The sequence below is a fragment of the Podarcis pityusensis genome, assembly GCF_964106645.2.
Source record: "Podarcis pityusensis genome assembly, chromosome: 4".
Classification (NCBI taxonomy): Eukaryota; Metazoa; Chordata; class Lepidosauria; order Squamata; family Lacertidae; genus Podarcis; species Podarcis pityusensis.
In genome coordinates this window covers 14,181,143-14,196,183 of record NC_138027.1, presented here as the reverse complement: position 1 = coordinate 14,196,183, position 15,041 = coordinate 14,181,143, and the positions used below count along the sequence as shown (strand labels likewise).

General features: G+C 46.3%; 1 protein-coding gene across 1 annotated transcript in view; it reads left to right on the top strand.

Annotated features, from left to right (window-relative positions):
• Positions 1 to 1,236: 1,236 nt before the first annotated feature.
• The window catches only part of RAB38 (RAB38, member RAS oncogene family), a 36,230-nt gene continuing 22,425 nt past the window's right edge, over positions 1,237 to 15,041 (top strand). Inside the window, exon 1 of the mRNA XM_081002462.1 lies at positions 1,237 to 1,473. Coding sequence (XP_080858588.1) covers positions 1,266 to 1,473 — 208 coding nt within the window. The 5' untranslated portion in view covers positions 1,237 to 1,265. The remainder of the gene's footprint in view (positions 1,474 to 15,041) is intronic.

The following is a 15,041-nucleotide window of genomic DNA, read 5'->3' as shown; positions in this document are numbered from 1 at the left end:
GGTTAAGTATTTAATTCATTCCGGAGGTCCGTACTTAACCTGAAACTGTTCTTAACCTGAAGCACTACTTTAGCTAATGGGGCCTCCTGCTGCCGCTGCGCTGCCGGAGCACGATTTCTGTTCTCATCCTGAAGCAAAGTTCTTAACCTGAAGCACTATTTCTGGGTTAGCGGAGTCTGTAACCTGAAGCATATGTAACCTGAAGCGTATGTAACCTGAGGTACCACTGTACATCACCGGATTTGCCTGCAGAAGGTTCACAGAACTACAGTCTCCAGAGTGGCTTAACAGTGCCTCTTCACAGTAAACCACAAAGGATGTACAAAGTTGCAGACTTTTTAATTTTAGAGAAAAGGCGTCATGATATATAAACGTAACATTCGGCACAGCATGGGGAAAGTGGATAGAGAAGAGTTTTTCTCCCTCTCTCACAGCTCTAGAACTTGCAGACATCCAGTGAAAGTGAATCTTGAAAGATTCGGGGCAGATAAAAGCGGGCCCGTAGTGCAGTGTGTAGTTAAAACAATGGAACTCACTGCCACAGGATTGGCAGTGATGGCCACTAGCCTAAAAGAGAATTAGACAAATTAAGGGAGGAGAAAGCTATCCATGCCATAAGAGCCAACTCCTAGGGGCTGAGATCCCTTTGCCCCCCCCCCCCAATAAAATATTTGAGCGCTCCACCAGTTGATAGGCATTGCCATTCAAATGGTGTGCATGGACAGCATCATGCAAAGCGAGGCTTCCCTGCCCCCTCCCCCCCAAATATTTTATTCAAGTTGGCTTAGCACCCCTGATCGCAGGCAGCAACGCTTATGAACAGCAGTTTCTGGAAACCACAGAGCTCCTGCGCTCAGCTCCTGCTGGTAGGCTTCCCAGAAGAGGCTGGACGAGATCGAGATGGGCTGATCCAGCAGGGCTCGTCTTACGTCCTTAAGGCAGTTTTCCCAGGCTGCTGCGTCTGATCCGCACGAAGCGTAAAAAAAGTCGCGCCAAACTTTGCCAAAACCTCTCGCCGCTGTTCCCTCGGTTGGGGATCCTTTGAAGCCATCCCTTGCGACGACCTTGGGCCGCTCTTTCGCTCGCTTGCCAAGGGGTGTCTCCCCCACCCTCCACCCCACCCTTGCCCGCCTCTGGGCCCTCCCCCTCGGCCTGCCTTCCCCTTCTCCCCGGCGAGCTCGCGATCAGATCCTGGGACCGGCGCGCCAGGCAGCTCGTTGGGCAGCGCCTCGGCCGCGCCGTCGGAGGAGGCGGCGAGGAGGGCGATGCAGAAGCCGGCCGGCCAGAAGGAGCGCCTCTACAAGCTGCTGGTCATCGGCGACCTGGGCGTGGGCAAGACCAGCATCATCAAGCGCTACGTCCACCAGAACTTCTCGCCGCACTACCGCGCCACCATCGGCGTGGACTTCGCGCTCAAGGTGCTCACCTGGGACCCGGAGACGGTGGTGCGGCTGCAGCTGTGGGACATCGCGGGTGAGTGTGGGGGGGGGGGTGGGAGGGGGGAGCGAGGAGCAAAGGTAGGTCCGCCTTTTGACACGGGGTGGGTGCGCAGGGGGTTGGGGGTGGGAGTCAGGGGTAGAGGTAGAGATAAGTCTCTCCACTGATCCGGGCTGGGCGCGCCAGGCGCAAGAGGGGAGAGGCGAGGAGGTTGGTCTCCCCACTCTCTTGGAGTGGGTGCTCCAGGCACGGGTGTGTGGCATGCGAGTCAGGAGTAGAGATGGGTCCCTCTACTGACCCGGGTGTGTGTGTTGTGAGTCCAGTGCTTCCTTGCCTTCAGGGCCGGGCGTGGAATTGCGTGAAGTGATAATACTAGACCCGCTCAGAAGCTGCCTTCTAAACTCTCTGGTTGGAGCCTGCTAAGCCCTACTTAGAGGAGACCCATTGGGATCAATGTGCATGGCTCCACGGAAGTGCGTTGGGTCTCCAAGGGTGAGGATCCCAGCCAAAAACATGGCATGTTTACTCTGTGATCCTGTTGCCTTCAAGGAAGTAATAATAAAATTATTATTAAGTATGCTGTAGGGTTTGCAGGCTGAAAGCATTTTCCAACTCCGGTTCAGGAGCTGTGTTCCAAACTTATGGGCGTGATCCAGCTCGGTTGCATCGGTAGTCCCACAGAGTCGAGTGTGACTCACTTCACTGTGTCAGGATTTCAGCCTTCTTGCACTTCTAAGTCTTGTTTACTTTAGTTAAGAAGCTGAGCTTATGTGGTGTACTCGGTTGTAAGGCCCATGAGTTCCATGCATGTAGCATTGCTGTCTTAAAACACTTTCAAGTTCAGCACATTGAAATCAGTGGGATTTAATTTGGCTGGGTCGCCCAGTTAATTGATTAATTAATTAATTAATTAATGGAAAGAGTCTAGCCAGAGTTAAGCATTTTTAAGCCCCTGCTGGTTTTCATTGGAGAGATTTAATGCATGTAACTCCCTGCCCGGAATCCGCGAGACTTTAAAAGTGCTGTAACTGTGGGCAGTTCTATGAGACTCTGTTTTCAAATATTTATTGAATAGTTATTACAGGAGCGAAACAAAACAAAAAAACCTCGACCTTTGAAACCTCAAACCGATGTTGTTTCTTTAACCTTTATTGGCATAAGTTCAAACAATAAAGGCATACAAAGTCATCCAAATACATTAAGAATCCAAACACATAAAATATATAAAAGGCTCGGTAGCCACCGCTGAATATATCAGACAACTTTGGATTTAGCGTTAAAAATCTCGGCTAAGTATCCCGAAACAATCTTGGTAGTTTCGGGAATATCATCCCTCAACAAATATTGGGTTATAGATTCTTTATGTAACTGTTTAAATCACACACCTCCATCCAAATTTCCATTGATTTCAGTAGGAATCCAGATATCTAGATATCTCTACTCTAGGGTAAGGCCAATTGAGTTAAATGACACTTACTTCCAGATAAGTGTGTGTAACACTGCAACCTTAATAAAAAATTAAAAAATAGTCCAGTAGCACCTTAGAGACCAACTAAGTTTGTTGTCCAGTGTATCTGAAGAAATGTGTATGCACACAAAAGCTTATACCTAGAACAAACTTTAACTGCATCAGACCAACACAGCTACCTACCTGAATTGCAGCCTTAAGTATATGCATCATCTCTTCCTTTGAAATTAGGAATGCTTAATCTTGGTTGGATGTTGCCTTTAGAATGCAAACTCTTTGATGCAGAGACCTTCCTTTTGCACCCATTATTCTAGCTGTATTCATAGGTAAAGGTAAAGGGACCCCTGGCCGTTAGGTCCAGTCACAGACAACTCTGGGGTTGCGGCGCTCATCTCGCTTTACAGGCCGAGGGAGCTGGCGTACAGCTTCCGGGTCATGTGGCCAGCATGACTAAGCTGCTTCTGGCAAACCAGAGGAGTGCATGGAAATGGCATTTACCTTCCGGCCAGAGCGGTACCTATTTATCTACTTGCACTTTGACGTGCTTTCGAACTGCTAGGTTGGCAGGAGCAGGGACTGAGCAACAGGAGCTCACCCTGTTGCGGGGATTCGAACCGCCGGCCTTCTGATCGGCAAGTCCTAGGCTCAGTGGTTTAAACCACAGCACCACCCGCATCCACCCACTGTATTCATATGTCACAATAAACAATAGTTAAACATCTTACCGTGAATGCAGAGATCGCTCCCACTTCATTTCTCCCCTAGTACAAGTAGGAGCACAAACCCTAGTTTAGTGGGATTGTGGATTGCTTTACTCCAAACCATGGTCTCTTCCAGGCAACCTGATTTGCTTGTGGAGAGGTCCAAAATCAACTTTTTGCTGAGCATCCACTCTCAATTTGTTTTGGGGAAAGTTAAATGACATTACGTCGGCAAGTGTATTTCCCCGTCACTTTCCTTCTCTCAAAAATCTTGCTGTTTTTTCGGAAGCGGGTTTGTTGCACAAGAGCTCCAAACCAACTTTAATCGTGCAACCTGAGTTTGCCTGTACCTGACTGAATCCCACCTGAAAATAACAAGAGTTTGGAAGTTCCCCACAAACTGGTAAGCCAGGAACAAACCTCAGCTTCACCATGACTTCTGGGTTAGATGTAACGCTAAACCATGGTTTGTTGCTTGTACTAGAGAAGGAGCTTTTTCAAATAACAATTTACTATGGCTTTGCTGTGGCGCACAAAAACAGCCTCTCTGAAGCATGATGCACATTCTGTAAGAAGCAATGATAACAAGGAAACCAGATGCCTTTATCTGTCCCTGCAGGTGTGCCCCCAAAGGCTCCTCCATTGTCTCCCGAGACATATGGAAGCCAACCAACCAACCAACCATGGATCCAACATCTGGGGCTTCCACCGGAGGGAGAGAATAGACCATTTCAGATGGTTTCTACCTCCTATCCTGCTCCAAAGGGGTCTCCGTAGGAATCTGCAGGAGCAATTGATGAATATCACTCCCCCCTCTCCATCCACAGGAACATCCAAGTAGTGGAGACCCTCTCTAGGCAACTCTGGATGCAACCTGTTTATGTTTCTTAGATGCATGGCTAAGAAATGTCAGGTGTGCCCTGGAAAGTATAATGTGCAAATGGGGACGAACCTGTGTTTGCAGCACTTTGTGTGGCTGCAGTCCTCAACTGCTGCTCGAGACTAGAGAGTGAGTCCCACTGAATTCGACTATTGGCTCTGTCTAGGCTTGCACAGCCAGGGGGCACATTTCAAGGAATGCTGAGCTTCTGCCCAACCACCGACCCATTGATAGAGCTGAAGCATGCACAAGAGCGTAGGCTCTCTGTATGATCAGAATCTTTACAAAGTCACATGCTTTTTAGCTGCCGCCCTCATTTTGCTCCAACCACTTCTCTAGCAACCAAGGAAAAAGCACGAGTTCACGAACATTTTTATTGCAATAAAATAGCCATCGGATAAATGGATTCTTCGCCAATCATCATGTTCTAGGCCAAATCGCTGCAGTACACTGTTGCAAAAAAATAAAAACCAGTTGCCTTTGGCCCTTAAGAAGAAGAGTTTGGATTTGATATCCCACCTTTCACTCCCTTTAAGGAGTCTCAAAGCGGCTAACATTCCCCTTTCCCTTCCTCCCCCACAACAAACACTCTGTGAGGTGAGTGGGGCTGAGAGACTTCAAAGAAGTGTGACTAGCCCAAGGTCACCCAGCAGCTGCATGTGGAGGAGCGGGGAATCAAACCCGGTTCACCAGATTACGAGTCCACCGCTCTTAACCACTACACCACACTGGCTAAATATAGGAATGGTCCATGTCTGCCTCCTGAACTGGGTCTGCTGAAGCTTACCTGGATGGGCAGGATGGTGTTGAGGTTGGGGATGTACATTTGCAATGGGGGAAGTACTGGAGTGGCTCTTTGGGACAGCCCTGAACTCACCCCTGCACCAACCAGGGATGCTGCAGCAGCACCTGTGTTGAGAATCAGCTCCACAGCCCAGTCATACCTTCCACTCCCACTTACACAGGAAACTTCATGCATAAAGCGTATTACAGTGGTACCTTGGTTCTCGAACTTTAGCCGTTCCTGGAGTCCATTTGAATCCCGAAACCGTTCAAAAACCAAGGCTCGGCTTCCGATTGGCTGCAGGAGCTTCCTGCACTCAAGCAGAAGCCGTGTTGGACGTTCGGCTTCTGAAAAATGTTCGCAAACCGGGACGCTTATTTCCAGGTTTGCAGCGTCCAGGAGCCGATTTGTTTGGGAGCCAAGCTGTTCGACAAGCAAAGTACCACTGTACTTTGTAGTTTCTGCTTTTAATTTGGTGTGTTGACTTTACTTGCCACTCTTGCCAGTGTAGCCCTGTTCGTGCCTTCTACAGAATTCTTATGCTTAATTTCTTGTTTTAGGCCACCGATGCACAAGACCTCGGGGTCTGCATCGCATGTCGCAAGATATTGTAGTGCTGTGGCTCATTACAGAATTGTAATTGAAATATCTGTTTATCCGATGGTTGTTGTTTTTAAAACAATTTGTTCTACTCTTTCTCTCCCAACTGCACCCCTGGCCATTCCTTCGGGTAACCATGTCAAGAAAAATATGTTTTAGAGGCATGCATTAACTGCCTCTATGAAAACAACAACAACCTATAAACCAGTATTCCTCAGACGAGGTTTTTGCAAATAAATAAATGAAATGTAGCTACAGCTTTAATTTCTTTAAACTCTCCTCTTACTGATTCCTCCTCCCCGTCTCTCCCTAGAATTACATAAAACAAGACCAGGGAAATAAAATTCCTAACGTTCTTTTGGAATTAAAGGATTTTAGGTGCTTGTGCTGTGCGTTTGGCAGGGCCGAGACGAACAATAATTATGCAATGGTGCCATTTGCATCTCATCCCTTTGACACTGTGCACACATACCTGGCTTGTTAAACTGTCTCTATACCTCTAGAATCCTGCACTAGCGCTAAGTTTTTAGCATTCTTATACATTGCACTGGTGGCTACTGTGGAACTCCTTCCCACGTTCCTGGGTTCCTCAGTGAAATCTCCGGCTACGTAGGAGGAGTTCGCCTAGTTGCCTATTCCTATTCTGCTGTTGCCCCGCCCATGGAAATTACTCATGTGGGGAGGAGCCACACTGTTGTCTGTTCTAATGGAGGCCGGTATGCAGGGAGATGTGGGAGACCAACAGTTTGTTGTTGTTGTTGTTTAGTCATTTAGTCGTGTCCGTCTCTTCCTGACCCCATGGAGCAGAGCACACCAGGCACTCCTGTCTTCCACTGCCTCCCGCAGTTTGGTCAAACTCATGCTGGTAGCTTTGAGAACACTGTCCAACCATCTCGTCCTCTGTCGTCCCCTTCTCCTTGTGCCCTCCATCTTTCCCAACATCAGGGTCTTTTCCAGGGAGTCTTCTGTTCTCATGAGGTGGCCAAAGTATTGGAGTCTCAGCTTCAGGATCTGTCCTTCCAGTGAGCACTCAGGGCTGATTTCCTTCAGAATGGATCGGTTTGATCTTCTTGCAGTCCATGAGACCAACAGTAGGCGGAGCCAAAGCCAGTGTCCTATTTTCCCATGCAGACCAGGCTTCTTTGGACTCCACCTGACCATCTTGGGCTCCTCTCTTGCAATCGGGCAGAAAGAAAGAGCCCAACTGCACCGTCAGCTCCCATGCCACCAACATAACAGAAAATGGGCGTCTTATCTCTGCATGCAAAAGTGCAGGATAGTAGCTCGTATTTGCACTTGCTTATGGTGTTTGGAAATCGTAACTTGTAAGACGAGCCTGCTGGATCAGGCCCGTGGCCCTTCTAGTCCAGCATCCTCTTCTTGTGGAGGCCAACCAGATGCCCGCGGGAAACCCACAAGCAGGACCTGAACGCAAACTCACTTTCCCCTCTTGAGGTTTCCAGAAAGTGGTATTCAGAAGCAAAGCTGCTTTCGTCCATGGAGGCAGAACATAGTCATCATGGCTACTAGCGACCATTGACAGACTTACTCTCCATGAGTTTGTCTTAAAACCATCTAAGTTGGCGGAGATCACTTGTCTCCTGTGGGAGCAAGTTCCCTAGTTTAGCTATGTGCTGCATGAAGTATATTCCTTCATTTGAACCTTCCAGCATTCAGCTTCATTGTATGTCAATGATGATGATGGTGATGGTGATGATGATGTTAATAATAATAATAATAATAATAATAATAATTTATACCCCACCCATCTGACTGGGTTTCCCCAGCCACTCTGACGGCTCCCAGCAGAATATTAAAAACAGAATAAAACATCAAACATTAAAAACTTCCCTAAACAGGGCTGCCTTCAGATGTCTTCTAAAAGTCAGATACAGTGCTACCTCGGGTTACATACGCTTCAGGTTACAGACTCCGCTAACCCAGAAATATTACCTCGGGTTGAGAACAGAAATCGTGCTCCAGTGGCGCAGCGGAAGCAGGAGGCCCGATTAGCTAAAGTGGTGCTTCAGGTTAAGAACAGTTTCAGGTTAAGAATGGACCTCCGGAACGAATTAAGTACTTAACCAGAGGTACCACTGTAGTTGTTTATTTCCTTGACATCTGATGGGAGGGCGTTCCACAGGGCGGGTGCCACCACCAAGAAGGCCCTCTGCCTGGTTTCCTGTAACTTGGCTTCTTGCAGTAAGGGAACTGCCAGAAGGCCCTCAGAGCTGGACCTCAGTGTCCGGGCTGAACAATGGGGGTGGAGACGCTCCTTCAGGTATACAGGACCAAGGCCGTTTAGGGCTGTAAAGGTCAGCACCAACACTTTGAATTGTGCTCGGAGACGTACTGGGAGTTCTAGTGTTAGCATGATTACTATTATTAGGGAGAATTGTAGCAAATGTTAACAACCTGAATGCATTAGAATAGCAGTGATATTAAAATGCTCTCTTTTATAAGTTGGATAATATCTAAAGAGAGAGCATCATAGACACATAGGAAGCTGCCTTACACTGAATCAGACCATTTTATCCAGCTCAATATAATCTACACTGACCTACAGCAGCTCAGAGGGTTGAAAATGGGGCCTTTTGAATCAAAACAGATGTTCTACCACTGAGCTAAGGCCCTTTCCCCATGATTTTACAATCCTTCCAATTTGTGCAAGGAAGACTAGTACAACAAATCATGTGCTGGAAGATCATATGATGTAGCTTTCAGGCAGATCGCTAAAGATTTGGAAGTAATTCTAAAAAATGCTCTGGGTTTTAATGAGCTGCACAACCTTTGAATTATGCCACAGGGCAGAAAGAATTACTGCACTGTATTTGCAAGAGCAGAGTTTTGCTAAACTAGGAGTGGGCAATGTTTTTGGCCACATGCAGAGGTGAGTGGTTGTTAGGGATTGCACACTCATGCGCACACACACACACACACACACACACACACAATGTATGAACCCTTCCCTTCTCTGTCTCTCTCTCTCTCTCATGCACAAACCACTTATGATTTGTGGAAATCATACTTTGTTATTACACCAGAGCTGGCCAACCACAGCTTACTGTTTCTGATATAATAACAAACTATGTTTTCCCACAAAAACAGAAGTAATGCCGAATATAGAAAACGAGAAGGGACAGAGATGGGAAGAGAGAGTACAAATACACAAGTCTTCTTTGCATAAGACTTAATGGACTTCACATTACAGGTGAGCTATGTTTGGACATGGAACACCGTGGTTGGTTTTCTGAAGTATGGTAAGCACAGACCATGGTTTGACGTGATATCTGAATTGACTTGAGTCACTGTCTCACACCAAGATCTCATTTAGTATTATTTGGCTGGTTTGCATGTGGTTCTAAACCATGGTTAGCATGGTTCTAAACCGTGGTTAGCACCATGTGGATGAACCTCATCGAAGTATCAGAGTTACACACTCCTCTATCCTCCTTCAAGCTGTGTGGGACAATGACCTCTGCTGAGCTTACTTACAAAGGATGCTGGCTGTGAATACGGGCTTAAATCAAGCAATGGTTCGTTGCTTAACAAGCCAACTTCAAACCATGGGTTATGAAGCTGGCTAGTTTAAGTAGCCATTGTTTCTTGCAAACCAGGATTAATCATTCTCAAGGAATGCTTAAAAGTAAACTTGCCAGAGTCTTGTCCTAGTTGGCTTTCTAGTCAGGCTTTCTAATGCTTGTTTACAAAATGCTGAACCAGTTCATTAATTTTTTGGCTACTAACTGACTCAAATACAGTATATACATTCCTTTTGTAGGGCTATAAGCTTTAATCAGTACAGTACAAACGTTAAATTTAGCTAATTGGTCAGTCATCTAAATAATTGGTTAGGTCGGACAATCCAATTTTTGGTCATTATTTGGGGTGGTTGCTGCGGGAAGTTGAGGTTAATTTGGTTCTGCTGTAATAGAAAACAGAAAAGAGAATATCAAAGATGTCCTTTGCATCTAAGGGATCGCTTTTGTTAATTAAATTGCAGCTTATCTTAATCTTGCGTTGATATCTCAAAAGGCAACTCTATTAAGATTCCAGTACTATGGAAATGAATTTACATTGAATTGATTCAGTAGTTGATTAATTGGTTAAAAGACCATAGGGAAGAGATTTTCAACCGCAATCACACGGGATGTGGGATGGGTATTAACAGTTTAGCCATCCCACTAGCTCAGGTTGAGTGAGAATACTTGGTATTAGCATGCACAATCTAAATACTAGTGTGTATGTTAATGACAAGTCTCTCTCTTTTTCATCTTCCTCTTCTAAGCATTTTAATCTCTGTGCCTCACATGGAAGCCAGCCTCTGTAATGAATGGATGGGTTCATTTTCCATGCCTGCCAGTTTCCCCTTCAAAAACAGAAGCCTTTGGGAACCCAGAGATACTCTTCAAGGGCTTAGAAAGACTGTAAGGAAAATATGAGTATTATCATGCATTAGTGTGGAGAGCATTAGAGTGTACCTTTTCTGGAGCGCAAACAGGGGTTGCATGCAAAAGTGAGATAGTCATGGCGCTTTCTTGGTCACAGTCCCCTGACAGAGGCCTCTTTTTGTAAAATGGGGGAGGGGTTTTCTTCCTAACCTCTCGCAACTGGGAACATGCTGTGGTTCATGAACAATGCCCTCAGCGTCCAAGCACCAGAGGTTGTGTTGTGACACGTGGATAGCCATCCACTGGGAAGTTCACAGGTTATCTGTTTTGTTTTATTTATTTAGGCACTTAAACACTGCCTTTTCAAAGCAAAAAAAAAGAAAAGTCTCCGCAAAGCACCTCACAGTATTAAATGGGAATAAAATGCAGTTTTTAAACAGTAAAAAATTAATATGGCCAACAATTAGGGTAGTAAGAATGGGACGCGGATGGCGCTGTGGTCTAAACCACTGAGGCTTTTGGGCTTGCCAATTGGAAGGTCAGCAGTTCGAATCCCCACAATGGGGTGAGCTCCCGTTGCTCTGTCCTAGCTCCTGCCAACCTAGCAGTTCGAAAGCACACCAGTGCAAGTAGATAAATAGGTACCGCTGCGGCAGGAAGGTAAACGGTGTTTCTGTGCGCTCTGGCTTCCATCATGGTGTTTTGTTGCACCAGAAGCGGTTTAGTCATGCTGGCCACATGACCTGGAAAGCTGTCTGTGGACAAATGCCAGCTCCCTCGGCCTGAAAGTGAGATGAGCGCCACAACCCCATAGTCGCCTTTGATTGGACTTAACCATCCAGGGCTCCTTTACCTTTTTACCTTAGGGTAGTAATATACCGTATTTTTCGCTCTATAAGACGCACCAGACCACAAGACGCACCTAGTTTTTGGAGGAGGAAAACAAGAAAAAAATATTCTGAATCTCAGAAGCCAGAACAGCAAGAAGGATCGCTACACTGTGAAAGCAGCAATCCCTCTTGCTGTTCTGGCTTCTGGGATAGCTGCGCAGCCTGCATTCACTCCATAAGACGCACACACATTTCCCCTTACTTTTTAGGAGGGAAAAAGTGAGTCTTATAGAGCAAAAAATACGGTATTTAACAGACATGGCTTCCCTCCAAGATTCTTGGGAGCTGTAGTTTGCAAAGGGTGCTGCGAACTAGAGCTCTGTGAGGGGCAGCACCCTTAACAAATTACAGCTTCTGGGATTCTTTGGGGGAAGACTACCATGTTTGATAACAAACTAGGTGAGAGTGTTTAAAATCTATGGCATGGATGTTGCCCCATTGCTTTCCGTGGATATGGGTATTGCCTAGTAACAACCCCTGAAAATAAGTTTCTGAATCTCCTTGGCACATACAAGAAGTGCAAAACTACCTCACTTCACATCAAGGGGCTTACTCTGGAAGACTTTCCCTGGTTTTGTTAGTGGAAGGGTGGAACTATTTTGATCCTCCACTACAGGCATCCGAAATCTCTTGAGATTGCCATGCCCCCCCCCTCAAAAGGCTGAGCTAGCCGTGACAGGGGGAAACCTATGTGAAGAATCAGTTCAATTCATCCATCACTTTGTTGCAGCGTGCCAGGTGTGGAGAAGTTAAGGATAACAGAATCATAGAATTGAAGAGTTGAAAGGGACCCCAAGGCACATCTAGTCCAGCCCCTTCAATGCAGGAATCTCAACGAAAGCATCCATGAGGGATGGCCGTCCAATTTCTGCTGAAAAACCTCCAGTGTAGGAGAGTCCAACACCTCCTGAGGGAGTCTGTTCCCTCAGAAAGTTCTTCCTGATGTTGAGTCAGAATTTCCTGTCTTGAAACTTGAAGTCATTGGTTCAGGTCCTACCTTCTGGAGCAGGAGAAAACAAGCTTGCTCCATCTTCCATGTGGCACCCTAGGAAGATAAATGGTAAGGCTTCACTGAAAGTTCACATGGTCTTTATTTCAACCGTTCAAAGGGCATAGGGGGTAGAAGAAGAGTTTGGATTTGATATCCCGCTTTATCACTACCCGAAGGAGTCTCAAAGCGGCTAACATTCTCCTTTCCCTTCCTCCCCCACAACAAACACTCTGTGAAGTGAGTGGGGCTGAGAGACTTCAAAGAAGTGTGACTGGCCCAAGGTCACCCAGCAGCTGCATGTGGAGGAGCGGAGACGCGAACCCGGTTCCCCAGATTACGAGTCCACCGCTCTTAACCACTACACCACACTGGCTCTCATTCAAAGATGCCTCTGAAAAGGGCAGAGGGGAACATGATGGTGGTGGGGTATTGGGTTTCATGAACTAAACGAGATACAGTGGACACTCGGGTCGTGAACGTGATCCATGCGGGAGGCACGTTCGCAACCCGCAGCATTCGCAACCCGCAGCGTCGCATGTGCGCGATTTAGTGCTTTTGCGCATGCGCGAGCACCCAAACCCGGAAGTAACCCGTTCTGGTACTTCCGGGTTCGGTGCAGTGCACAACCCGAAAACGTGCAACCTGAAGCATCTGTAACCCGAGGAATGACTATATCTTCTTTTCGGTTCACAGGTGCTTAAAAATCCCACGCTCACTCACAGTAGACTGGGGCTGTTTGTGGGCAGACTTGCAGCCCAGAAGCACTTTCCAGATTGAACACATGGCACTATGTAGAGGCCTGTCCACTCTGTTCTGTCCCCTTCCATATAAAAGAGGCACGGGTGTGGGGAGTCCACTTTTAAAGGGAATGAAATTTTTGAAGAAAAAATTGGGGTGAGGTTCAGCACAGAACTAGTATATAGAGTCTTCACCCATTTCCTTTTGCAATTCCTCTCTGCTAGAATTTAGATCGTGTGTGTGTGTGTGTGTGTGTGTGTGTGTGTGTGACTGGCAGACCTCTGACCTCTTGGGCCAAAAGGGAAAGGCTAGATTTATTTGAACTTTTTCACTCCTAAGAATCCTTCAGCCCTCTTCATTTCCCTGCAGAGGTCTTGCAAAATTCACTGTGCGAAATTCTCTTGCTGTAAGCTACTGCTCTGAAAATTAATTGAATTTTTTAGAAGGAGGTATGCTGGCATACAAGGGAAGCTTCTCAGGGAAGGGGTGGTTGAACAACACATGATATAGCCACTCATCTGATTAGGCTGTGGAGAAAGATCATAAGGCATCTTATGCAGGAAATGGTCCAAAAGAGTTGTGTGCATTTTTGTGTGCGTGCGTGACCTTCGCTTCTCCCCCAAAAGATCATGCTTCGAGTTTAGCGTCATCAATGGATAGCAGTGTTAAATAAGAGAGAAAGAATCAAAGACAGAAATTCACTTTTGGATTTTCTGAATCATGTGAATGAATTTGTGCCCTCCTTTTTTAAAAAAGAAAGAAACGTTAGCCTATTGAACAATAGCTCAGTGTTGCAAACCTGTGATATTGTCTGTGTCATAAATGGGACAGCTCGTGGCTGTGTGCTTTTGGCCATTGTGCATTTGGAAGAAGAAGAAGAAGAAACACATGATGTGTGTGGGGGGGAGCAGAGGAATTGGGGTGGTGGATCTGGACTCTGAAAGTTGCGACCTTCCAACCCATCTTCCTCTTAAGAGCTCAGGCTGGTCTGCTGCTTGACTTCAGAGATGGAAGCAGGAGTTTTCAAGCTGTGTTCCAATGGAATCTTGGGGTTCTTTGGGAGATTTCTGGAAAAGGATACCCATAATGGCAAATGAGCCTCTTTCTCAGAGCAAGAAAATGTTTCAGAATCTGGAGAACAGATTTCAGAACTTTTGGGGGGAGGCGTGTTTCCCAATAAATTTTTATTATTTTCCTTACACATTTTTCAAACAATACATGGATCAACATATCAACCTTTTTGCTCTGCCGAGCTTACAACTTCCCTCCTTCCCTTCAGCTACTAGTCCCTAGGTCTAGTCGTGACCAACTCTGGGGTTGCGGCGCTCATCTCGCTTTATTGGCCGAGGGAGCTGGCGTACAGCTTCCGGGTCATGTGGCCAGCATGACAAAGCTGCTTCTGGCAAACTAGAGCAGCACAGAGAAACACCGTTTACCTTCCCGCTGGAGTGGTACCTATTTATCTACTTGCACTTTGATGTGCTTTTGAACTGCTAGGTTGGCAGGAGCAGGAACTGAGCAACATGAGCTCACCTCATCGCGGGGATTCAAACCGCCAACCTTCTGATCAGCAAGCCCTAGGCTCTGTGGTTTAACCCACAGCGCCACCTTCAGCTGGTATATCCCATATCAAATCCAATCGCGCATTCTAGCTCTTCACAACTTATCTACATTGTAGGAGTTACTTCAGTCCTGCTAGTGTTTTTAAATTTTTATAGTTATCATTTAAATATACAATAAATTTACTCCAGTCTTTCTGGAATTTCTGATCGTCCTGGTCTCAAATCCTGCAAGCCAGTTTGGCCAAGTCAGCAAAATCCATCATCTTCACCTGCCACTCCGCAATAGTAGGAATTTCTTGTGTTTTCCATTTTTGGGCCAACAAAGTCCTCACGATTTCAGAACTTTACTGAATCTGTGCCTAATGTTTACATCTATCTTTGTCTTGACCAAGATCACATACCATGCTTGGGGCTGAGCAGGAGATGAGCCTTTGCTTTCAGTATATGAAAGCAACTGCTCTCAGGGGAGGATGCTGTAAGTGGAGCGGACTGCAAATAAACAGCTCAGCCTCATCTCAGTAGCTGCATCACAGCACATACCCTGTCCAATATCAGGTATTATTATTTTTGTCTGTTTCCATAATAAAAAGCATTGGTTA